The sequence below is a fragment of the Oxyura jamaicensis genome, chromosome 13 (genome assembly GCF_011077185.1).
Source record: "Oxyura jamaicensis isolate SHBP4307 breed ruddy duck chromosome 13, BPBGC_Ojam_1.0, whole genome shotgun sequence".
NCBI classification, from domain to species: Eukaryota; Metazoa; Chordata; class Aves; order Anseriformes; family Anatidae; genus Oxyura; species Oxyura jamaicensis.
Window position 1 is genome coordinate 13,189,585 of NC_048905.1, and position 27,159 is coordinate 13,216,743.

A 27,159-nucleotide genomic window follows, 5' to 3' on the forward strand; every position below is an offset into this window, starting at 1 on the left:
TATGCATAAGTGATACAAAAAGGGAGGGGAGGACCCTGGAATTTCTCCCTTCCAACTACAAACGCACATCCATTTACGTTGTTTTGTAAATGAATTTATCTTTAGAAGAAAAATAAAAATACTTAAGATATTTCTGTTCAAAACAACCATTGCACATCTGGTTTTACTTTCAAGGGGAGATACAGATACTCAGCAGGAATACTTTGTAATTGAAAACATACAAAACAAATAGAAGTGGGAACATTTCAGCACAAAGAGTGCATTTTCTTTGTGTCCTTAATAAACATCACCTCAGTTTAAGGTTTTCCTAAAGCATTCCCCTCATCTGTCAAAACCCCCGAAGAATCTTGTATCTCGGGGTACCTCCCAAAAACTTGAGGTTCTCTTTTTCTCCCAAGTTGCATTTTGTTCTCTCGCCCGTATCTCTCCCATCTGTAAGCCATTTGTATGAAGAAAAATCTTTGTTTCAAAAGCTTGACTTAAAAGCTCATTTGTTCCAAAATACAACAGCGCCTTGATACTGTTTATACCGGGGACAGCCAAGGGCTGTGACAGATGAGCCGGGCTGCATTTAGCAGCTGCTGCCTAAGATGTTACTGGCTGTCCCGTCCCCGTGCCAGCAGTCACCGTCCCCCCCAGAGAGGGCAATACCAGTCACCCACCACTCTCAGGTGGAGCTCAGGGAGAAAACACAGCACTTGCCAAGACAGAGACCTCAGCTGTAGGAGACAGCCTCCTGCAGAGGGGCAGGGCAGATAACAGCATTATATCCCTCCTGACAAACCCATCCATCAGCGCCCCTGTACGAATGGGCTTTATTTACAAAAGCCTAAACTACTTCTGCAGTTTGTTTAAAAATTAGGACACATTAGGACACTGTTCATAATCAGAATACAGATGGCCACAAGGCTGGAGCCTTTTCCTTTTATCCCCCAATCTTACCGAAACCTAAGAATGAAGTTATGGCATTAATGCTACTCTATTTTAATCATCTCTTAAGTGCAGGAAGAAGAGGTAGCTGCTGCTAAGGGAATAAAATTCATCTTCCTTTAACTTCCAATATTTAAATTCCAATAAAACAAGGATAGAAATAGTTCATTCACCTGCTTTAGTTTGCTTCCTTACAAGGTGGGTGCTAAAATACCAGCTTCTCACAGGGGATCATCAAAAAAGCATTCACTGAGTAAAAATTAAACACTCAAGTTTAGGTGAAAGGGAAGAGAAAAAGGAGGCAAGGCTCATGTGCTCTTGAAGTAACTCTGCTTGATCATTAACAGCAGTTTTCAAGAGGTATAATGGAGACATAAGTCAATGCTTAGTAGTCTTCATGCTACTCCCCCCTCAAGAACAGAGGGAAGAGTAGAGAAATACAGAAAATGCAGCATGGCATCCCCACTTAAAACCTAAGACATTAAAAAAAAAGAATAAGCCAGCTTAATCATGAAGCACTTTTCTGCCTGCTTACCTTTAAAATAAGCCTCCCTTTTCTATAGGGATTGGTTATATGTGTATTATATAAAGACAAAATGGGTAGGCCTTACAATTCGACTAAGGACATTTTGCTACATTGGTCAGGGTGCAAAGCAGCTGCTTCTTTAAAAGCAGCATTTTTAAGCCATGAGGAAATAAACCCGAACCTTACACGGTTTGCATTGCCACACAAAGTGGCTGGTTAACTTTCTTGCTTGTAGGATTTCTGTTTTGAAGTTTATTTCAGCAGTATGGAGGTGCAATGTAAAGTTCCCGCTGTTACATGTATGTTTATTGAATCATACATTCATGTTGATTCAAACTTAAAAAAATAAAGATTTTTCTGAAATTCTCTCCCTAGACTTTTAGTGCCAGAGATTCGAGGCTACAGCCCACACTGCTGGTACATGTGGGCTAATACAACACTCCATGAGAACAAGGCAAAGAACTACTTTTACCATTAAACCTTTTATTCTGAATAATCTCTCCCATCTGTGACCTCCTGAGCTCCACCCCACATAGGAATTCCTGGAGGACTGAAGATCAAATCCGGGCAGCAGCAGAGTTTTGCACAAGTGTCAAGATGAAGGTCTCACATTTCCAGTCCACATAAGACATTGCTCTGGTCTTTTAAATATCACTGACAGTTACCCAAACAAAGTTCTGTTGTTGATATCTTTACAGTACCCTGGATTTCAGTCTCAGAAGCCTGGTGGTACTTCCTGCAGACCCAAACCAGGCCTTACATTCTCATACAAGGGGGAGGAGGGCGTACTTCACAAGCTTCTCTGCACATTTGGGTGCAGCATTATTTACCCATAGCCTTCAACTCCTTTGGGAAATGAGCTGACCTCCGTGCAGACACCCTGAAGTACTTTTTAGAATGTTTAAGGACTGCCACTCACATCAAATCTAACAGACAAGAGAGTATTCTTCAACAGCCCGGTGCTTTGTCTAGTCTGAAATAGCATCGGTGGAGCAGCAGATCCCACTGGGCACGGCAACGTGCCTTTTATGCCAGAATAGTCGGGCAACATTCTGCTCTGAGAACACACCAGCACTCTTATCCTTAAAATATAGTTTGAAAGCATTTTACTCTATTATTTTGTATCTCAAAACAAGCCACTAGCACCCCCCAAACACACACACCCCCTTACCTCACCTTCCACACAACACGCAAGCAAGATGATCAAGTCCTCAGAGTAGTTTTTCAAGTTACTGGCCAGGGTAAGAACAGTGCTGCTTGGAAGTGAAATAATCACCAAGATAATTTGCGCATGCTTTTGCTGGAAGTAATTAGGGAAACTGCCAGTGTGTCACCTGCTCTTAGCCCCAGGCAGCAATGTGTAAAGAGGAACTAAGAATCACATTTTCTTCAAAGATTGTCAGTTAGGTGTAGACTCCTTGTCAGTCAGGTACCGAATTACCAGCTCCAGAGATCAACTCCGGATCTCCCTACTTGCACCAAGAACCATCCTTTTCACCAAGGAAAGCAGATTCCCAGGTGTGAAGGGCATCCCTTCCGTACACCACTGAAGACTGTTCCTCCTTCAGATTCAAGCCACTGCTGGCTGTTAGCACACAGCATGTCACACACAGGCTGTTTGTTACTTCAGAACAAGTTCTCTTTGCAAAGCCCCACTTCCCTGCCTGAATCTCACTGCAGGACAAACAGTCCCAAAACACATGAATTTCTGTTTAGCTTTACACATCAGCCTCGTGCAAGTCAGCTGACAGTTAAAAGCACTCAAAAGCAGCTTCCCTCTGCACAAGCAAAAGGGAATAACTAAGCCTGGTTAAGGGCCTTGCACAATAAACCTCTGAAAATGCAGAGGTAGCATGGCTTTCAGTTCTGCTTTGGGTAGCATTAAGTATGGCTGTATAAACTCTTATTTCTACTCACCTTATGCTGTTAAGAACAGTCCAAGAGGCCAGATCACACTAGTCATAAACCAAAGAGCCCCGTGCCCTCAGAAGGGCAGACCATTACAGTAAGGATCACGAGGTGGTCCTTGCACCGGGCACGTGGCTGTGTGGGTGTGAAAGTGGCCTAAAGAGAAGTTTGACCAACTTTTGTAAGACTTCCTATATTGCAGGCCACCGGGACAGAGAACACGTCACAGAAGAAAAGTTTCACTACCTACATTGGAGTGGAGGTGCTAGCAAGGAGGCCTGTTCACTTGAAGATTCCCCGCAGCATTTTCTGTTCGAGAACAGTTGCTAGAATTTTTCTTAGAGGTTATTTTTCTTGGTACTCTAGCCCACTGCAGCCAGCTGTGGCAAGCCAAATCACATCTTCAGAGTCTTCACCATTAAAACACATAACACCACCGAAGGCCTCAAACAATAGATACTGGGTTTTTAACAGCGCAGTCAAAGCACAAAGCAGAAAGGGCCCAAGGCTATTAAACTTTAAACAAAAAAGCCAATACATTTTACGGTAACCAGCTATGCTGAAACAGCCTTCTAGGTAGTCACAGAACCATAAAGAGCCAAATAAAAACCATCTAAGTCAGCTTGTATTTTGAGATGCTGTCAACGTAACTTACTTTTGAAAAGTATTTCTGCACAAGCTGTCCCAGGAACCGTTTCTGTAAATATTTTACCTGTCATCTTCTCATAAGATAAATTACTGAGTCTTATTATTTAAGATACTGAGCATAATATGGAAACAAGCGTACACTTCACCTTACGGGCTTTTCAGTTCTTCACTGACATTCCTCAGACCTTTCTCAACCCAGATGACAGTAAGCCAGAGATGTCCAGAAGTGCTTTTTCAGGTTTATGGATGCTTTCACAGATTTTAAGCTAAAGAAGTTTTTATTAATAGCACTTTCATAGTCCGAAGTGCAACCTGTTACTGCAATCTCAGATTCAACATCAAGAACATCAGAAACACAACACATGAGAAGGATAACAAACAAGGGCAGTTCAGTGAAACACTTCTGTTGCACACCTTCACTTGATGATCATTCCCGATGTGGAAAAATGCAGAGTTTTTTTTTAAATACCAGTTACCACCACAAGAGGAAGCAGTATGCATTTCCAGTACTTCTGGCTGTGAGAGCACACACCACAGCTATCTGCTGTCACACTTCGTTCTCTTCCACTTTACCAAAATATCTGAGAAACATTCATAAGAAGGGAAGCAATGCAACACTGAAAATAAACCCAAAATAGAACAAAACCCCTGAGATTTAATACAACCAGGCTTAACCATTAAGTTTCTTACTTCCTAAGTGGCAGCAAGTTACTGCCCTGGAGCAGGTAGTACCCACCCGCCCTTTAGAGCAGGGCAGTTTTGTTCTACAAAGAGTTTTGTTTGAACAAACAAAAGCCAAGAAATCTTTATTGCATATGCACGGAGGTTAATAAATTGAGAAAATACGGATAAAATTAACCTTAGCACAGAAAAAGCTTAATAGACAAGAACTGTTCAGTATCAAGAGCTCTGAAAATCTGGTGTAGACTCAATACTGCATTTTCATCCAGATGTTTACATGCTACAAAAATACACTGTTCTGTGCAGTAAAATCTTACAGTATCTCTCCAACCAGAATCCATTTATTCAGCTTCTTTAAGAAGTAGAGGAGAGCATTCCTGTTAATTCCAGGACAGACTGGCACCTTCTTTGTTTCTGACAAAAAGTCCATCTATTTCAGGTTTGGCAGAAGCAGGAGATTAAATTAATGCCTCAACTGCAAAACTCACTTGTTGTAGAGGAAGAATGTGACAGAAGTATTTCCCCAAAATTTGTAACAGAACCTGCCCAGCGTTAAAGCTGAAATTAAGCTCTGCATCCAAGAACTACTCAGTTTTGATTACTCAAATGCCAAACTGATAAAGAGACAGTATTAAAAAGCTTCAGCTCTAACCACCTCTACCTAACAGACTTAGTGACAGAATGAAGAACATCTTCACCTTGGAAGAACTCCAACATACTCTTGACTTGATAAAGCAAATCTAGACCTTTTTTATTTTTATTATTTTTTTAAACAATTTGCCAAGACTGGAATGAGAGATAAATAGAAGGCACAACAATTTTGCTTTTTTATACAAATACAAACTAAACATGAAAAAACCTCCCTATTTCAATAAAAAAATTTCACAAGTTCAGGAAAAGTGTTTTAAGAGTCAAGTTCTAGACATTTAAAACCTATCCCACAATCCAAAATTTTAAAGTGGTAAAACAGCAGTTAGAATTCTTTTCCGTGATCACGTATCAAAAGAAAAAAGATTCTACGGATACCCATTATTCCACTTTTACAGCGCCACAAAGAGAAAGGTGAATGTCAATTTTTCGAGTGGCAATATCTCCAGATCAGAGGATGTTCATACGACCCTCAAGGGATAAATCAATAGTTTTGCTTTCCTGCCCTTGAAATACTTGCCAAGTACTATGTTTTCCTACAGGCTCTTGAACGCATGCACGTGAAATATTATTCCACTGACTGAAATGCACCCAAATTCAGTAGAAGGGGAGAAAAAAGTAAAAACAAAAAGACATTCTTCTAGGAAAGACCACTGGTACCAAAAAAAATCCAGTCCGTAAGTTTGAGGTGAGCAAGGAAATTCAGTTCTTTTCGTTTTAAAATCCACTTTTCCTAAAACGTTGTTCCACAAAGCTGGAATCTGGGACAAGGACTAGAAAAAAATAATCACAAAACCATAACACAAACAAAAAGGGGCCAAAATAGTATCAAACGTAGCAGTCTATAACAGGCTAGGGCCACATTCCAAGATACCCAAGGCTGAAATTCACAAATCTGCAGGAAAAAAGGGTTTGCGCCACCACGTCAACATCCACGATGCATTCACTGGCGTTGCCCGATCCCCCTTCCAGCTCCAAATCCTGGCTTCTGGGACATCCCTCCACGTGGAGGCCCTCGAATCCCACCTCCCAGCCCCCCACGAGTGCCTCCAGGTCCACGTGGTCTGTTATCTCTGCGGTCACCCTCCCTGGCAGCTCGTGTTTTCTTCTCCTCCACATTCAAGCGCACCTCTCCCCTGAACATGATAGGCTGTAACAAAAGAAAAGAGGTACTTTCATTAAGGAAATAGCCGTAAGTCTTCCAAGTCAAAGATGCTTGCAACTTCGTCTCATATCCTCCTTTCCATCCAAGAAGTGGTTTTCAAAAGAAATTTTTTGTATCTTCTCCAGCCAAGCACGAGACTCGTTTTACTGTGGTCAGACTATGCAACGAGTCTCAGCCCTAATGCTGAACATTCTGACACTATTTTAAAAAAGGATTTAAACTATTAACAGTAACCTGATTTTATTCATGTGGCAATCCAGTCTTCCACTGGAGTTTTTCTTCTGACACATACAACATTGGATCCTCTCTACCACCTAGCTATACAGGCCCGTGAAGTCTTTCACTTTGACCAGGTTCAAGTTATTAGAGTTGCAGCAACAAGAGCTTGCTAGATCAGAAACCTCAGTAAAATGAGAACAGAGATGAACAAGTAAGCAACATCCAACAAGCCTCACTGCAGCCAGAGTTGAAGTCTACAAGACTAAGAACTACAGGAATAAGGATTTGGTCAAACAACTTACTCCAGTAGTTGCACAAAGGATGTGAAAAATATTTTAAAATATACCATCATCAGCCCAAAGGCTTTAATTAAATAAAGAGTCTAGAAAAGTCTAGCTATTTAATTCTGCTGAACTGATTACATAACTAACAGATCTAAGGATGAAGCATATCACCTTGCTTTAGCCATCAGCTATGCTGGTCAAAGCAACTGTAGTAAGATGCTTTGACTATTACAATCCCAGTGCAAACTCACATTACATCAGATAACAGACATCAGGCTTATCTTTTTATTAACTACCTACAAAATCCTTTAAAACTCATTTATAGCCAAGCTTATCCTGAGAAGAGCCCTACTGTTTCTGGACACATGCTTGCCCAAAGCACTGGGCCCACACACAAAGCAACAGAATTTAGCACTGGTCAAAGCAGGGCAGGAGGTATGTTGGAGTGCTTTTACAGGATTTAAGTCTACATTAAAAATACTTTAAGAATGCCCATCCACTGTAATTTATACATTTACACAGGCTTGCAGGAAAAGATACTTGTTTCTCTCTCTCAATCCCTTCTTATTCAACTTCTGGCAAAAAAAAGATCCTCCTTGCCCACACAGGTCAGACTCTACTTTTCCTCCCTGAAAGGTATTTACCTGCTTCCTGTGCAGAGCTCAGCAACCTCTTGGGAAAAGCCTCTATAATAAGTTTTAACTCACTTGAGTTGTTACCACCTACCTTGATGACAAAAGACTGCCTGTACAAGTGCTGTACAGTCCTTAACATAGGAGGGAAAGACACCCCACTTGAGAATACACATGAAGTTAGAAAGGGGACCAAGAGACCTTTTCTTGTCAGTCACTTGAAAAAACACTGCCTGTTATCAACGGAGTAACTAATCACTCAACTATTCACTGACAAAAAGCTTATTTTACCCTGTTGCTAAGGATCTTCTGAACTGGTTCAGGATCATCAAACACCACAAACCCAAAGTTAGGGAGCTTCCCACCACTGTTGATGCGCAGTTCAACCACATTGCCATAGCCTGCAAGAGAAGAGCCAAGTTCTTGGGTCACACATTAGAATGTTCTGTTGACCACACTGATGGCCATAACCCCAACCCCCAAGAAGTACGATAGAGCAGCCAACTTACTTTGGAAAAACTCTTTTAGCTCACTTTTATCCACATCATGAGGAAGATTCCCGACAAATAGCTGGTGACTGTCTGGGTACCTCACAATCCGTCTAGTTTCCACATCACCTTGTTCGCCCTCACGAACTTGAACATAGAAGTAAAGTTTAAGAAAAGCCAGTCCAAACAAACAAAGAGCTAGGCATGGTCAGATTAAATGCCTTACTATAAGATCTGAATTCAAACTATCTATCCATTTACACGTATAAAAAGTAAGCATCCCACCTTAGCAAGTTTTTAACTGTTTGCTTTTTGTTACCTGACTGAAATCAAAGACTGAATAGAAACCTGGATACTTTCTGGAATGCTAAAAAGTGCTCTAGAGCTTTGCACAGTAAGATAACCTAGAAAGTCCATCTAGGTAGAAATATTCACTTACTGGAAGTTAATGAGTTTTTCAGAACTTTAATCACACTGATTCCCCAAAACAAAGAAGAAAACAGCATTACAGCCTGTAGCTTTTCTTACTTGGTCTAGGACCCCTCTGTGGTGGGATGTTTGTTCGCTGCTCCCTCACTCTCTGATCCCTCTGAGGTCTCTGTGGTGGGGTCTGAGATTCAGGTTTTGCCTCAGGACGGGGCTGTATGAATTCAAAAAACAAATCATCATGCGAGAACCAAACGTAACAGTAGGGGGTTCAGCTTTTAAGAGTTTACTATGAAGTTATAGATAAAATATCTTGGAAATACAGAAAAAAGCCTAAATTTGGCTCAGCAAGGCCACAGTTACAGTGTATATTACAATAAATTCATTTATGACAGAAGTATTGTTCATCAGCAGGCAAAGGAAAAACCATTAGAGAAACCACCTCTCCTGCTTGGGGGGGTAATGTTTGTTTTAGACTACAGATGCAGTCAGCACTCACATGACCATTCCCTGTTCTTCCTTCACAAGGAATTATTCCTTCTCAATACAGAAAACAGGGAATAACATTTATTAAATCTATCACAGTGTCCTGTGATGGTCTCCAGTCTGAGACTGAGAATTCAGATCATAATCAAGTAGATTTCACTACATTTTTCCCATCTCAGCTTACTACCAGTCAGTTTAGCACTTAATGGCTCTAGGTGCTGGATTCCTACCTGTGAGACCGGTACTTTCACAACATGAGGTGGTATTCCTGATACTGGAACAGCTCCACTGGGAGGGAGGTTCTTACTGGTTACTGATGCCCAGGAAAATGTCTAAAGAAATGAAGATTGTAACTCAACTCCACGTGCTTATCTCTCTCTGAAATGTATTTCAGATGATATAGCTAACAGACACAGGGTAATAGGATAGCTTAAGTTTTACTTGACAATCTGAATTCAGCCTTTAAGTTGCTCCAATTCAGAAGACTTCGTATTACAGTAGCAAAGTCACACTTTAACCTACTTCTGAAACCCACATAGAATTGAAATATGACACAGCAGCAGCCTAACACCAAGTATCACACAAGAGTTCTAAGTATTGCTTTCTGGAATATTCGGCTACTTTTGCTTCTCTTGACACTGAAGAGTGACAAAAGTCACCACCTAGGAATAAAGTCACTTTTCACCCATTTTCCTGATTTAGCACATTGGTTGCAGTCTGTTCAAATTTTCAGAAGCTCTGTTTACAAACAAAGAATTTGAGCCTCTCACTGCTGTCACAGTTCACACACCTACTAAGTTTACAAAGCCTTCCTTGAGGTCCTAGTATCTTAGTCAAGCAGTTACTACCTATAATCTCAACTACCTATTACTGTGTAGGAACCAACAGAAAGGAGACAACTGGACTTTAAAAGAGTAACTTGGGCATGGGAAAGAATTAAACCATTTAAGCACTTGCATCTAATTCCAGATAGTTCTTGCACCAGAACAAAGAACAAAACAACCAGAGCCTAACACTGATGAAGCCACTACACCACAGGAAAGAGCCACTCGTTGTCATTACCCTGGAGTCTTCTTGTACTGCAGGGGCTGGATCAGCAGGAGCTGGAGAAGGACTCTTTTCTGCAGTTTCTTCTGGAGCTGACTCCTCCAACACCGGTTCAGATTTTTCTTCCTGCACCTCCGGCTCAGGTTCCTGTTCAGGTTCCTGTTCAGGTTCTGGCTCTGGCTCAGCAGCTGTCTCTTCCAGGTGTTCCTCAATGTCATTGCTATTATCACCACAAAAAAAGGAAGCAGAAGTGGTATCATTTTTGATTAGATCACTGGATGGTAAGCAATAGTACTTGTTCAATACAGAAGTCAATCACATTTCTGTTCTTCCTCTTGAATGCACTTATCTGTCTAAATGAGGCTACACTGCACAAGCACGCAACTCTCACATGAGTACACTACAGACCAACCAAAGCCCTGCATCTACGGAAAATCTGGTGTTCCTGCACTCAGCCTAACAGCACTTAAGTTTCATCTGTCTTTCAACTGTCAAAAGAGACAATGAGAAGTAGCATTAAGTTCATTTGACTTGTTTTACAAACAGTCTGATTACACAACACCTGTATTAATCTGATGTAATTATTACCTGACAGCTTGCTCATAATAAGCACCAGTATCATCAGGAACAGCCTCAGGTGTCTGCTGTCTTTCCTCAGGTTCCTCCCCTTCTTCCTCTGATTCTAATCAAAATTAGAAAAAACACACAGCTTTAATATTCAGTACAAGCCCAAGTCATCTTCCACAACATGTATTTGAAGTCCTGTGTTTCCTATTTGTGCTCTTCAGCATATCAAGACATGACATTAAACATATTTCCTTATACTTATGCTATCATTTAGGTTACTGTGTTTTTAGACCTTGGTCAAAATTTTCCAAGTACTTCAGAAAAGCAGATTTGTAGCCTAGAAGTCTGATTGCTATTGCTCAGCAAAAGTCTTACATCTTACAGTTCTTTTAACAGAAACAGAATATACCAGAAAAATAGCAGTTGTCTGTATACTGCAACTCCTTGTTGAAGCATAGTAAAAGAAGAGTATAACTACAGGCAAGAAAGAGACCTAGAATACCATGAAGCCTAGTGCTTTAAAATACTTCCTCTAGTATGGGAATTAAGCATTGAAACAAGACTCATGAATAAACAGCAGCAGAACCATCCAAGATTTGCCTGTACTTACCCTCCGGAGGTTCAGTGTCAGAGTCACCAAAAACCTCATCTTGGTAGCGGAAGATATCATTGTGGACATAAAACTTGTTTGCAACAGAACCCTAGAAGGGCAAAGGAAGGAACTGATTCAATATTCAACTGCAATGATGTAAAAATTGAAATAAGCTAATAAGCTCATGGAGCAACTCACCCTTTTCCCATTTAAAGATAAATCCAAATTTGCCCTCTTTAGAAGTCTGCATTATTCCAAAAAAATATCATACTAGAAAGTCAAGCATATATGAACCAAGAGGAGGAAATTCAGTGCTTTTTATTCCAATAGCTGACAAAAACACTGACAAAATAGGAGCCACAGCTCTCTGATTTGAAGCATGTTTTTCAGTTTGACCTAGGGCTAAGAATTAAGTAATCTTGCAATCCTTTTTTTCACCATCATTTTCAATTATTTGAACTATTTTGTTCAAAAAAGGTGCCTATTTTGAGGACCAACTTAAACAACAAGTAAACCATTTAGAAAATAAGAAAATCTGGATCCTTTGTCTTCAAAGGACAAAGTGTTTTCCTCTTTCCACTAGTCCTTTCCTGATACAAGGGCAAGTTCATAGAGGGCAAATCAAAGAATGAACTTTAAAATGCATCAGGAAAAGAGTATGTTGCAGATACCTGGTAGCCACTTGTCAAGATGTAAACATCTGCAGTTATGATATTCTGGGTTAACAGATGAACATACTGAAGCAGGGATATTCCTTAGGAATCTCCAGAGTATTACTGGAGATTGTGTGGTAAGCTACCTTTCTAGTCTAACTCCTCAGATTCCAACAGTGAATCAAGAAGGCCTCAAATCTGACACTAGAGTGTGAGCACTGCAATAACTGTCATTCAATATAGCATACCTCAGGTGCAAGTACAAACGTCTGCATGAATCTGCGCACTGGCTGCATGTTATTGGAGAGCTCTCCCATCACCTGGACTACAACACCATCATTGAGGGTAGCATGGGCATCCACATGACGGATCTTTGTGTGGCAGTCCTTGAAGTTTAATGACAGCACCTTCTTGTGGATATCCTACAAAAGGACAGAATAAAGGTTACACTGCAAAAGCCATTTCTGCTAAATCAGCAGCCTCCAAAGAAAGGAAACAAAACACTCAGTTTTAAATTCTATTTCTAAACTCCAGCAAGCAAGCTTGGCAACATTCTTTGTTTTGCTTTGCAAGCAATTTTATTAACTTTACTAAAAGGAAGCACATCTTGCTTAACTATTGCTGTTTATAATTAAGCAGTTGTTTCTCCCCATTTTCTACAGAAAGCACTTTGACAAAGTGAATGAATCACAGCTGGATATCTGCCTCAACCACAACGGAGACCAGAAAAAGAATAAAATGACACTAAGTTTTTCCAAGTACTTACAGATTGCCCATAGACTGCATCAGCTGGTTTTCCATTAGAATCCAAGCCACCATGGACATAGGAAGAGTTCTTTCCATAAAACCTGTTGGAAAGAAGTTTAAAATCTGTTGTGCAACAACACAGAGCCTCTACATTAGAGTACACTATAATGTACTATCAAGCCACTACTTTTTTCTGCCTTAATTACTGGAATACAGCCATACAATTCCGGAGTGTCACTAGCAATTTTTTTTGATGAAAGGAGAAAACAAATATGCAACGTTCTATGTATAAACTGCAGTGTTCAGCTCTGCCAGATACCCAAACATTAATAGCCAAAAACAAAGTCTCTTATAGGAAACTAGATGGTGCAACCCTGTTCTCTTCCTGTGTAAGGGTATATAGTAACACAGTATCCTGAACACACAGGACATGAAAGGCTTCCCTCAAGCTCTGGTTTAAAGCTTCAGCAAGGAGCAATAGCAGTTTTTGTTCATCTACAGTACTGAAAGCACTGTACATAAGCATCCCATTTTATAACTAAAAATGAAAAGCTAAAAAGGCAAACATCATGGGACTGCATTCTGACAGCAGATTAAAAAAAAAGGCTAGAACTGGAATCCACAGCATGTCCTAAACTTTCCTCTGACCCAAGAGGAGGAGGTCAGCTGTCCACTTAACTGGAAAAATCTCTGAAAAGCCTTTTGAAGGCTTCCCTGAGACTGGAAGAAGGAAAGTTTCAAGAGTTGTTTATCTACCACGTCAAAGCACAATATAGCAAGACTTATCTTCAAAAATTAGGGTAAGTCCTCAACGTATGATACCTAGCAATCAAACAGGACCATTTTGTTTCAATAACAGATTGTAGTTCTCTACATTCATAACTTGTCTGATTTCCTTTAATAAGCAGCTGGTGGTATGAAGAGACATGCCAATATAGGAGTACATGCCTTTTTCAGTTTCTCCCCTAGTCAGGAGGCATGGTACCAAGACAAACAAAACTGTTTGAGTAATGTTTATCCAGCTTTCATTTATACTGATTACAACTAGAAGTAGCAAGCAACATACAATATACTTTTTTTATTTAGAATACATCTAGCAGTATTTCAATAGCAACAAGAACAAAAGTTTTTATAGCTCCTTTAACCTTCGTTATTCGTGTTGTAACCTAGTTGATTAGAACTGAAAGCAAGCTACACCCAGAGTCTGCCTTGGGTAAAGTAGACTTAAATGTCCAAACCTTGAATCTGGCAAGCCAAGTCATGGGAGTAAGATTATTCATTGATTTTACAAAAAAAAAAAAAAAGAAATGCATACAGAAAAAAAAACATCAAGTGAAGCAGAGCCTTACCTGTGCAAATAGTCAGGTGCCTGGTTCAGCAGAGTATAGTACTGCCTCACAAATTCCCGCCCGACCAGCAGGGGACTTGGCTTCTCCATCACCATTTCTTTGGTCAACTGAAAGCTAAAGAAAAACAAAAGCTCCATAAAACACTAGCATTTCACATCACTGTTCAAATACTGACAGCATAAGCCACGTAATCATGGTGGAAAGCACGCATGAAAACCTGTTAGCAGTTCTACCACAGTAAGCAGTTTAACCGATATGTTTTCAGATACATCAATCTTTAGTGCTGAGGAGGAAGAGAAGACTACCAGGAAGCAAAAACCAGCAGTGGGAGAGGCTGCACAAGCAGCCCTCAGTAAAATGCAGGTAGCAAGCAAGCATGGTTCTTCAATAGGATTTGCTAAGTGGCTAAGTCACTTACAGTTGATCCAAGTTCTATTTACCTCACTTGACTTCAGAATCAGAATTAAAAGTCAGATGTTCCAAAGCAAAGCCTATGCTACTGTATTAAGGGCATTTTTAAAAGGTCAGAAAGAGTCCAATCTATTTTTGTCAGTAGCGCAGCACTCCCTGCCTGTGACTGACAAGTGCTGTAGAGGACTATCAGATTATACCAAAATTACTGTGCTACAAACAAACGTATGCTGCTTTTCCCTTACTTACCCTGAACTCAGCAAGTTACCTATCACTTCAACCTGAAAGATCAGTCAAATACCTAGGCCAAAGGACAAATTGGTCTAGGTACCTTCTACCAACTTCAGCAAGTCAGTAAATTGCAAGAAAGTATGTGCAGGTAGATTATACACATATCCCTTCAGTCTGGGTCCGTCAAAACAAAGCACATTCCTGTTTCCTTCAAGTATTCATGCAAGCTGTTCAAACTCATACAAGACAGACTGAAACTGGAAGGAGAATGTAGAAATATGCTCTGGTAGTGGTGCACACAGTTCAGGTGATTCTACAGATCATAATCAATACAGAACCAACTCGAGCCCCAGGAAATCACCATTAATTCAGAAGGCATCATTCACTTAGCTGCTTGTATTTAATACTGCAGTTACGAGTAGCTTCAAGCGGTAGCATTACCTAAAGAATTAAACAATGGAAGTCAGACAAAGTGGGTCCTCTGGCAGAGAGCAATGCAGATGGAGTCTGCAAAGCACATGCCATGGCAGTTACGCTGCGACAAGTTTTCTCTTGTCACATAGCAGCACCCTGTAGCCAGGGTAAACAGAGCTGCCCACAACTAACACCTGAACAAAGCCAGAGGGAACAGACTGCCTTTTCTGTGCACTTGTGCAAAGCCTCGTCCCGTTGACCCCAAGATCTTGTCTGAAATTCAAGAAGTGTTATGAAAGCAAAAAACAAGAACTCCTTTAAATGCTAAGAATGGATAACAAAGTGTAGCTTCATCAGACAGAGGTGACCTACCAGGTTAGGATACTACATCAGTTTCAAGTGCATGTCACATATAGGTCTGCAAAGGAAGTTACTCCTCACACATCCAGCAGCGTGGTTTTGAAAAAACTTTCAACTCCACCCAAAACAAGAATACAAGAGGAGGCATGGGATTTTGCTTAAAGTTAAATCCAAATCAATCTGGCACCTTGCTTCCATCTCTAGCTCTGGTCTAACACAAAACATGCTCTAAATGAAAGACACAAGGCAACATTTAAGCAGTGGCAGAACATGCCAGTAGTGTATTTGAGGATGCAATTCCACCCAAACCACCAGCAATGGTCAGTATGCACTGCATCCAGTCTAGGTAGAGATACAACACACTAATTCCTACCCTGGGAGGTATGCAGTTTAAGGTTCAAACCAAAGATATAACTAAAATGCTATTTCTACAGCAGAACTTGATATAGTTTTGCATGCATTGATGTGCATTGTTCTGCTTTTAACAGAAAAAAAGAGGTGAGCCATTCACACCACTTTCTCTAAGTTTTAAAACAAAGCCTACTCCATCTCTGAAATGCACTTTTTCCTAGTTAAATACAGGAGAGAAAGATCTGACAGGCTCCAGAGGATGAATGTATACATGAGCTCCTGCTTGTTTGGTAGGAAGTGTGTATATCAACACCATACAAGGAAACACTACTCATGTGACAGCACACAGAGTAAGACTAAACACAACCTAGAACTAACAGGCTTTTTAATACATCAAAAAGCTTTCAGTTGTTTGGTGATACTCAAGAGCTAACCATGGATAAAGTGCTATGCCACAGTTGGGTCTGGCCTGCAGGAAGTACTCAGATTCTGTAGACCACTTTCATTTTAGGAAGTTCCCAGTATTTGTGGTTTTGAAAAAGCCTTTGAATCGTAAGCATAGTGTCCACACATACAGATGTCCAAGACTGAACACAGTCTAAGGTAACTAATTAAAACCTCATTTATTAACTTGATTGCTTCCTAGTGCATGTTAAATTAGATCCCCACAAAATATCAGACAGTAAGAAAAACACAACAGGGCAAGTAAGGATAAGTTGTGGGTACTGTGCTGATTTCTTAATTTCACTTTCTATTTCCTGTAAAGCACTTGTGAAATACGATCACTGCAAGCAGCAGAATGACCCTGAAGCAGCTGCAGTGGCAGACAACACCTTCACTTTTTAGACTCAGCTTGGCTTACCAGGCAACATAAGACTCAACTGTTCCACAGAAGTTCAAAACATTGCCCATGCTGTGGGTTTATGATTAGAAGACCTGTTCTACCATATCCTCTACACTGAGAAGGACAAGAGCTCCTCATAAGACAGCACATACACACTCCTTGTTCACCCCTTTTTCCTTTTTCTAGGAAAGTTGGGGGTGTAGTGACTGCATTTCATTTTTTTTACAGACTAGTTTCCTCTGGAATCCAGCCACATCCCTATAGATGTGCAGAGGCAGATTTTCTACAGAGTTCTGTTAAAGGAATCAGGCTCCTTTGAGAATTATTTTCCAATTGCTTCTAGAATATGAATGTACAAAGCTGGTTTCCTTACAGGATGTGAAACTGTTACCTGCAGGACTTGAGTCACAACAGCTCACTACCAAAACCTCTTTCAGATTTGTCCTCGGTGAAGGACTCCTCACCTGCGTTAACCCACCAGCACTCACATCATCTTCTGTGCTGTTCGGACTTGTCCGAGCACTACACTGAAGACATATGGCAGGTAGTGGCTAGGGTTATGTCATATTTACCAGACATACTCCTACTGCAGAGGGTGAAAAATCTCAGAACCAACTCTTCCCATGGAAAGAGGAGAAACAGAGCGCCCAGTTTACATTAGGATCTGAAAAGAAATGGGAAAACCTCTGTGTGACCAAATCAGGTGGACAACAATCTGTTTTTACTCCTGCTGCACCTGCTGTTCTGCCAGTTGCCATCTGTTCTTGAGCCCCAGCCAGCGCAACCTGAATGATACAAGCCAAGCATCTCCAGAGAATATTAGCTCCCTAGCACTCACGAGCAGTTTGTTACTCACCTCTCTATTCCTTGTCCTTAGAATAACTGCAAACATCTCATACTACATTTCTACTGCACAGATCATGATAATACCAAATGTTTGAGCTGTCACTCACTACACTACTCCTGACAGCAGTTTATCCAAACGTTGTTGTCAATTGAGATTAAAGGATGAGAATTGATAGGAAAAGCTGGAAATCCAATGAGATTCATTCAAAAATATGCATATTACTCCATATATAAAACATGGAGTAATTCAAATTATAGCAAATATATTTGAACAATTCTGCAACATAACTGAGCCCTTTCCTTAAGCCAGGAGACTTACAAATACCTCCTTTACAGCGGTTATCACCTGGCTAGTGGAAAATTCCACCATCTGTTACAATGCTCCTACTTGGCAGGAAATCAATGCCAGGCACTGAATTTCTAGAGTACAGTTATGTAAATTAGAGCCATTTATGTGAATTGCGTATTAGCAAAATTAGGTCCACAGAGCATATTAGCACGTTATCATTAACAGAATTAATAGGGTCAAAGAAAATCTAGTATTTTCTCAGACTGCTATACAATTGTCAAAGTGAACCACTGGCTGTCTAAACTTTATTTTTGACTTATATTCCATACAAGCAGCAGTCTGTCAAAAACCCACAGAGCTACTACAACAGATTGTAGTTCTGATTGGAATATTACACAGGAGACACAAGGAACAATCCTACAGCAGTTCCACATGCTCTCTTCTGGCTGTTGGGTGTGCTGTAAGACAAGAACACAGTATCAAATGAGCCTCTCTCTACAAATTGGTACATTTTACGGAATAAAAAGTGTCACTTCCCCACCACCTTTTAATTACAGGTTTAACTAAGATATTCTCACAGAGCTGTTACACTGCTTCCGACACCCTAGTCAACTTCTTTGAAGTACAATTTGTATCTTTCATTTCCAAATCTTTACCCCGACTATACAAAGGCAACTCTGACAATATAATTGATGTGCTCCACAGATGAAGATATTTTTCCCCTTTAAACCAGATGTCAAATTTCTCATGCAATTCTACTTCCTTATTTTCATATCAATTAATTCCTTAACATAAAAGGACTTTGAGAATTTGAAACACCCAGAGAAGCTCACATGGAAGAGTAGCATCTACATTTAAGTGTATCACATTACAAAACTGGCAAAAAAAGCCATTTTGATGGACTTTACAGGTCTGGTCAATAATTAACAGGACTGTGTAAGGAAGTGTCATTCAGGATTTCTGCAGGTTCCTTAGGAAGAGGTGGGGATGTTCAAAGCTACAAACCATTTATCTAAATGGAGTAATCAACATTAGAAGCAGTTGCGCTACTGCTTTGGACAATAGAAAAACAGCCAATACAAATGAAATAAAACTCACTAATATTTTGTAGGTAATGCCTGCTAGAAGCATAAGTTAAATCAACAAAGGCAAAAAAAATCCCATTAGCTGCCCCTCTCCACACATTTTACATGACTGGTGGTTGCTCCTGACGCTGATTAAACAAAACCAGGGCAGCTGGTACCTGTGTGAACTGAGATACAAAACACTGCAGAGCGAACAATGAAACACAAACAAGCCAAACTTGCATCACTCGGCAAATTCCAGAGCCTGTCTCATCCAGGGATTTGTATCACTACACTAGCTTTCTCTCAAGTAGGATGAGTAATGTAAGCCTTTTTGAGGAAATGCATATTTAAAACACAGCAAGATACCAGATACACTGAGATGCAAGATGCCCTTCTTTTAATACAGCATTAACCATCTGAGGGGGAGAGGGAATAAAGAACAATCCCAGTTGTTAACTTCAAGAGCAAACCATGAAGTGCTGAAAAAGCACCTCAAATAGATAAGCAACAAAAGCTTCAAAGCAGTAAGCTCCTTTAAAAGACAGGAGTCATTACTGGTGTCACATGGATGAAGTACAGTGTCACAAGGAGCAGTACCACAACAGTACAGCCTGCATTTTATACACAAGCCATTACAGTTACCTGCCAGCAGACAGTTCTACTTTTTTGAGTTTTGACAGATCCAGGGGGAAAACACTGTCTGAAAAATCATCTTAAGAGGTAACACTGATCCACAGGAGGCAAGAGACTTTGATGCCATATGCTGAAAGCTATGTGATAGGATAACTTGCCCAAAGAACAGTGAAACATTTAAAGGTGAATTTTACAACACATCATGAGGTTAGAAGCATTCAAATTAAGAGGACATGGGAAGTAAGTACTGACTACAAGCTTCCAGAGACAGGTACTCCTCAACCAAGATCAGAGCAGTGTACAGTCCAAAGTATCTCACACAGAAGAGCCTTTATTAGTAGTCTTCAAGACATGGATCTGGATACTTAATGCAGCCATTTCTCCACTAATAAAGAATGGCATCTTCCATCCAACAACCATGCTGCCTACAAAGAGGTAGTGCCTCTGTTCACAGGGTACCTGAGCCAAGAGCTGGAGTCTGAAAATCAGACAGCAACCAGAATGCTCCACCCTGGGTAAACATCTGTGCTTTATTAGCATAATACTGCAGAAAGGCAGAGCAATACCTGAACCCCTTTCTGTAGGGTCCTTCATCAGTATGTCTCAAACAGCATCAGAAGAGCTATACATTGTACTAACTAGAAAACAAAGGATTAGGAAAACTGAATTAAAAATATATTATCAATTATTTGGATAATTTGATTAGAAAATAATCAGGATAGGAAGATAGAAGAGTCATTATGTTTAAAATTGGATAAAAAAGTTCAGAATTACATTCAATGCTGCTCATGCTAATACTGAAAAACCACTGCTTGCCAGTGGCAGATGGGAAGCCTTACCCAGCAGCAATGTACAGCCCTTAAACACTGCAAGAATACAAATAAACAAACCATGAATTGCTGCAGAAGAGCTGTCATTCTAGAAGTCAGCCTGTGTTTTTGCTAACAAACCTAAGTGTGAACCACAAGTACATGGATGCGATGGAGTCTGCCAGCTTCCAGTCAGCATTGAGTGTTTCTTGTATTGTTCAGCTCTGCCAAGCAAGGAAGAGACAAACTGGTGATTTTTTACTGGTATTTTTCAGAATTTAAAATGAACAGTGACCACTTCAGAGGAATACAGCTTCAACAGCATTAAGATCAAAAGCAGAGAAAGCGAATACGAAGAGAACTACCTGAAGTGTAAGTACAGCACAGTGATCTGAGGAAAGTAAGAGATACTGTCCTAGTTCGGAACACAAAGGCCCACTTACTGTCTGAAGACAAACAGCAGATGAGGCCCTGTTTAAAATGGAATGGAGACAGAAGTGATCTAACATTGGATCTTAAAATAAGCTGGAATTATACTTAAGTGTTATCACAAGAGTTTCTCAGCAAGTCTTCTTAGCCTCTGTCCACAAAACACTTTCAACACTTTCCTTTCCCTGGATACAGGGCCTACTTTGTGGGTCTGTTTTTTCCCTTTTTAAATCTTTTCCAACCATCTTCCAATTTTCTACCGCTTTGTATCACGCGGTCACCACCTCTATTCAGTGAAAACCACAACATTAGTGATACACAGAAGGAGACTAGCACTTTGGCAGAAGCAGCTAAGCATTTGGGTTCCTGCTTAGAATTAGCATCAAGAAAAAGGTTTTATTGCGGAGTTAATGTTGTAACAGCTGCCCTGTGCCCATGACCCAGCAAGGGTCACCTTTCAGCAGTCAAGTTCAGACTGCAGCTAGTGTATTTGCATTACTTTCTGAAACTGCTGTTCTGTATCACAGGAGAAGAATATTCAAACTCCAAAGATACATATCTCAGCTATTTCTTGTTACCAAGAGACCAAAACACCAAGTTTCACGGGCAGTTTATTTCAATACTTTTGTTTCAATAACGTGTACTACAGATTTATGAGGGGAATGTGAGGTGTTTGCTCTCCATTCTCAGATGTCCTAGCACGGCTCTGCACCTTCAACAAGTCATCACAATCTGCATGCCACTCTTTACACAAAGGAGATGCAGCAAATGTAAGGTAGAAACTCTAGAAAGCACATATTTAAGTTGCTTTTATTCAGTATTTATTGACTAGAAAATACTGAAGCACCAAACTAGACATCTTAATCCCTCTGGTATTCCTGGGTGCCCAAAAGGCAAGCGAGCTCTGAATTGATGGCTACTTTTCTAAACCCCTCCTGTGGAAGGACTCTGCTACTCACAGCAGACTTCATACAGCCTCAGCAGTACAAACTGAATTTCCATTGCTATTTGGGGGACCTTCATGAGATAGCAATAAAGGTCAGCTCTCACCTGCAGCAGGTCTTACCACCCAGGTCTGTAAACAGCTGGTGTTTTTGTTTTTAGAACACCCAGAAACAATTTGGTCTTCCTCCAGTAACAGTCACCCCCAAGATAATCCCAATAGCCCGTACACGTACCAACTCCCCTGAACCCCTTTGTGCCTCTGAACATGCAGTTCAACCACTGAACATTTGTAGCCAGGTATGTTATATTAAGTGAAGAGCTCCAAATCCAATGGAACATGCCGCATCCCTTCACCATTTCATACCAGTACACTTCTGGGAGCTGCTTATATCCTAATTTAATTTGATGAGGAAAAGATGAAAATTGTCTTGATGTGGAAATAAAGCAAGTTAAGCAGGGCTGCTGTAAGGGACCTGATGTAAGATAAACTTAGATAATCGGCCCTGAGCATCCAGATCATCACAAGATAGCTATGTTGCATTAAGCTTTACACAGAAGATCGGCCCCTGTGATTTGACAGAAATCACAAATTAACTCCTCTTCAAAAATGTGAGTTCTCCCAAATCTCAAAGCCTTGAGAGTTCACAGAAATATTCCTACACTTTTTAATCAATCAGAAGTATTTTTCTGTAAAGCTACATTTCAGCCCTGGAAATTTCACCCTAAAGGCCAGTGACAGTCTGAATTACTGATTATTTTGTTAATGAAAATTAAGTCAGCTTTATGTCCATGCTGCTCTCTGAACTGCTTCACTATGAAGTAGCTACTAATACCCTATGATTTTGCCATTAGAACAGGTTTTGTTTTGACATCCAAGAGCTGCTCCAACAACTCGATGAAGTTGGCAGCAGATCCAGTCATCTTCTCTTAGCTGTGCAGTTTTTCCATTTGGCTCCACTGCAGCTTCTTCAAGTAAAAAGCCAAAGTTACTCCCAAGCACTCAGATGAAGCAGATTAGAACACCTAGCTACACAGATATTACAAATGAAATAAGCACACTCCCACTTGGATTAAAGTCACGAGAATTAAGATTTGACAAAGTATTTCCTGCATGCCAAGCAACAGATGCCTTTAGGAGCCAACCAAGTCAACTCTGTTTCAGCTACAGGAGACTCAACCACCAAACACAGACAGGAGCCTAGCAATTAAGGCTGATCCATCATGGCATTGTTACTTTAAGACATTTAAAACCAAAACAGATCAACGTAACAGCCAAAGTGAAACTAGAAACAGTACAGGGCAGTGCAGAAGAAAATGGATGATGGCCACCCACATTTTAAGATTCAGCATTTCACATTTGCCTCAGCAAGGAATGTACAAATCTGTTCTAAGCCTCCCAACTGACAGCTCACGATCTCTGAGCTCTCAGAGCAAGTACTCCACCAGCTAGGCCTTCTGGAAGAGGTCCAGCCTTAATACAGCTGAACTAGGGCTCCAGACCTATATAATACTCATTGCCAACAAAGTTTGAGGTATCTTTTTAGACTAGCTGAAGATAAGGGGATTTGTTTATTTTCATTAGGGGTAGCATTTTTTTTTCCCCAAGCGTTTTTTCCACTTGGTCAGTGAAGTAGCTGGAGACTATCAAGTCTATTAGCCATTTCAGCAGAAAGTTATTAGTTTCTTCAAATCAATTCGGGAAGTTTGACACAGGCACCTGTAAAAAATATCCACTCTTCTAGACAAAACTATCACTTCCACCTTTGGTTTATTTCAAGCACAGCAGACTACAGGCAGCATAACAACTTGCGCCACCCAAAGCCATGCTCTACTTTGATTTCCTCTTTGATTTTTCTTTCATCACACTACTTCCTTGGACAAAAAGGCTCAATCCTAGTATTAGAACTACTCAATTCAAGCTTTCAAGCTTTTTCTAACTCATCCAATAAGCCATTTGTTTAATCTCATGACTGCTCTCTCAAAATTCCTGTTATGAACAGAAATATCGATGTGCACGTACAGTAACACCATTTGTTTCACTACACTTGCATTAAAGCATGCTCCTCAACATATGCTACTATAACAGTCCACGAGGAGAAGAAATGCTAGCTTCCTGAACCAGTTTTCAGACATACCCTCAGCCACTACTGAAAGTGAATGGCGTACCACAACCAACATCACCTCGTAAAGAAATGCTAAACAAGGTGCATCTTACTGAAGTAGGGTTGTTTTTTTTTTTTAATAGTGTGAATTCTGATAGCAAACTCAAGCTTTTGCTGTACATTCTCAAGAGACCACAGGCAGTAAGTGCACAAAAACCAGGACTACGATAAAGAACTTCCTGTTTCATGAGGTGCCTGAAGGTTTCATGATTAAAAACCAAGGTGTTCAAACCCAGAGCACCATCAGTTGTGTGACAAACTCGGCTGATGCTGTTGTGTCAGCAGCAGAGTGAACAATAGGGCAAAGCGGTCCTATACTCACAGCACACAAAGCTTTCCCACCATCTACTTTTGGTTTTGTTTCTGAAATTGCAGTGTCACCAAAAAAACGAGGAATCCCTTCAGATGATGCTGATGTTTACATTTGACCCACACGCACAAAGGAAATTTGGCCTGCTGGGTCTTCTCTTTTTTACTTTCAAGGGCGTTTTCCTGCCTCCAACTAAACGGACTCACACTTCAACAAGTTCCCTTTCTGGGGCTAGCTTGTGTTCTTCTATTCCCACAACTCAAGGGAGACCACTGTTCAGCTGGATTTCACGTATACAAGTTTCTTTCAAAAAGAAGATTTAGACTTAAAGATGTACATTTGCAGAGGTTCCAAAGCTGATGCGATCCTTTTTCTAGGACTGCGCAGAACTCCGCTTGCTAGTGTGTTTTAACACTGCCTTTCGGGAAAACTGATTTTGGAACATGAGTTACTAACAAAAAGCCTAGAGATTCCCATCACAAAGATGCTCTACTACTGGGGTACGAGACCCCTATGCATGTAAATACTTGGAACTGGCCTTCAATTTCGCTACATGGCCTACTGAGCTGCCTTTTTTTTTTTAAAAAAAACTAACGCTCAACTTCACTGCATGAAGTACACCAACTGAAACACTCCTGGAACAGGTGAGTCCAGCTCACAGGATGCATCCATGCTACTCCCTACTAATCACAGAAGCATCACAGAACTTTTTTTTTTTTAAGTAAAAAACTATTGGTCTTACTCTTTATAGAAAAGGAACAAAAAATGAAAATTTGATCAAGATGAAGACTTCAGAAAAAAACCCAAGTGCAGTTTTTGTTTCCCAACTTCTTCACCCCCTTCTCCTTACGATGCCCATCTACAAGATCTTGTTACCTGCACACAATCCACCACGCACCACAGTTGATTTGTGGCACCTGGAAGCGTTAGCTTTTGGAGCCTGATAGCAGCATCCACATTTCCTAAAGCTGTCACTTCTGCCTGCGAGAGCACAGGCTAGACAAAAATAGCATGCACTGAAAACATGGCGGCTTGCTGCAAAGGCTGCTTTCAACCAATTGTGGGGGGAAAAAATAAATCATTTTCTTTGCAGCGAGTAACTGATTGTATGCATGCAAGCCTTAACAAAAGAGGTCACCAGGCAAGGCCGTCAAAAATTAGTAACGTATTCGATGGAACAGCTTGAGACTGAAGCGCACGTGAGAGATGCACGAAACCTTTCCCCTGTGGGTTTTCCTTCCCTTTCTCTCCCCCTCACTCAGCACACTGAGAGCCCCGCAAGAGGCCGGGAAGCCTCCCTGCAGCAGCACTTCGCATTTAAATCTTGCCTTAATCTCGGACCCAGCCAAGGTCACGCAGGGAGCGGGGGCAAGATAGGCGCCCCCCTGCCGGAGCCCCGGCTGCCTCCATCCACGAACCCCACGGGGGCAGCCCCTCTCCCTGCGGCCACCTCCCTCTTTCTCCCCGCTCCCCCTGCACCCCATCCCCGCCCGCTTTCAGCCCTCCCCCCCCAAAAAACCCACCCCTCACGGACACAAAACCCCCGGAGCGCGCCCAGCCGAGAACAAAGCTGGCGGCCCCGCGCCCCGACCCGCACCATGCGGCACCCCCGCGGCCCCTTCCCGACCCCCAAAACAACCCCGGGGAACCCCCCGGAGGGGGCCTGGCCTCCCCCTCACCCCCCCGAGCAGCCTCCGGGGGCGCTGCGGGCCCTGGGGGCTTCCCCACATCCCCCTGAAGGGTTCGGCCGTTGGGGTGGGGGGGGCGCTCGCCACAAGGCCCCTGCGGGTCCGGGGCAGGGGGGCTCGTGAGCGGGGCCGCGGCCTCCTCAGCGCCGGGGGGGGATCCCCCCAGACCCCCTCTCAGGCCGCGGCCTGCCCCGGGGAGGGGGAAGCGGAGGGCACGGGGGAGGGCCGGGCCCCCCTCAGCTGCCCCCCGCCGGCTGCTGCCCGCCCGGACGGGCCGGGCCGGGCCCCCCCGTTCACCTGCGGGCGGAGCGGGACGGGAGCGGGAGGCGCCGCTTCACCACAGGCCTGCCCCGGCGGACGAGAAGCACCTCACGCAGCGGCGTGCTCTGCCGCCGGCTGCATATATCCGGCGCGCAGCCTAGCCCGGCGGCAGGCGGATCCACCAATCAGAGCGCGCCGCTTGCCCTCTTTCGGATGCTCATTGGTGCGCAAGGGGGAGAGGGCGTGAGGGAGTGGGTGAGCGGCAGGTCGCTCCACCAATCACGAGGCCTTACTTCGCGGGGAATGAAGATTGACCGACACGCTGCACAAGCAATAGGCGGCCACATTCTGGCTGACGGGGCGGGATGAGACCTGATGGATCGCCCCTCCAGCCAATAGAACGACACTACCCGCCCTTCTAGGCGCGAAGGGCGGGGCTGCCCTGACGCGGTAGTGTGGTTGAGGCGCGCAGCGGCGCCCTTGAGAAAGTGCTGGTAAACCCCGTTATAGATAGGGGCGGGCCAACGTGCGGCACGGGGCGCGGCGACCAATGGGAGCGCGCGACGGGCTTTGACGGACAGGCAGCCACCGGCGGCCTTAAAGGGCCAGGCAGCGCGCGCGGGGGGCCCAGCACCACCCCCTGCTGGAGGAGCGGGGGCGAGCACAAAATGGCGGCGGGGCCATGCCTTGGCCCAGCACCCGTGGTCGGCACCCCGCAGCTCCTCCTGCCCGGCCCCGGGAGCCCCGGGGCACGGCTGGGTGGCTCAGCCGGCTGCCCTCCTTCCTTCCTGGGCGCAGCAGGCGGCTCCTCTGCCCCAGAGGAGAGCCAGGCCGGGCAGGGGGTGCCCTGATCCCCCCAAATGCCCCCTAAATCCCAGCGGGGCGGCTGGCAGGGGCAGTCCTGAGGAGAGCAGGGCAGCGGAGAAGCCCGCAGTCAGCCGCTACAAAGATGTGTTTTCCCTTTGTTTGTACACCATCCCACCCCACATCTATTTATGACGTGAAGTAGAGATTTAACCCTCTAAAAATGACTTCCCCCCGCTGCCGTATCCCCGAGCTCAGCCCGACCTCTCCCTGCTGTGCCGCGCAGAGATAGGGGCCGGGGATGGCACG

The 27,159-nt window shown here is 42.6% G+C and overlaps 1 protein-coding gene across 2 annotated transcripts; it reads right to left on the reverse strand.

Moving 5' to 3' along the window:
- Positions 1-4,271: 4,271 nt before the first annotated feature.
- Positions 4,272-26,237, reverse strand: G3BP1 (G3BP stress granule assembly factor 1). 2 transcript variants are annotated; one of them, XM_035338598.1, is made up of 12 exons: positions 26,083-26,237; positions 13,997-14,110; positions 12,667-12,748; positions 12,149-12,322; positions 11,266-11,356; positions 10,677-10,770; positions 10,104-10,308; positions 9,272-9,373; positions 8,658-8,769; positions 8,151-8,276; positions 7,933-8,042; positions 4,272-6,491 (listed from the first exon to the last, which is right to left on the reverse strand). In XM_035338598.1, the coding sequence occupies exons 2-12, from the start codon at positions 14,089-14,091 to the stop codon at positions 6,285-6,287; spliced, it is 1,398 nt and encodes a 465-aa protein (XP_035194489.1). In that variant the 5' UTR covers positions 14,092-14,110; positions 26,083-26,237; the 3' UTR covers positions 4,272-6,284. The 2 variants fall into 2 exon arrangements, with proteins under 2 accessions (XP_035194489.1, XP_035194488.1); XM_035338597.1 differs by having other exon boundaries at positions 7,933-8,063.
- Positions 26,238-27,159: the final 922 nt, after the last annotated feature.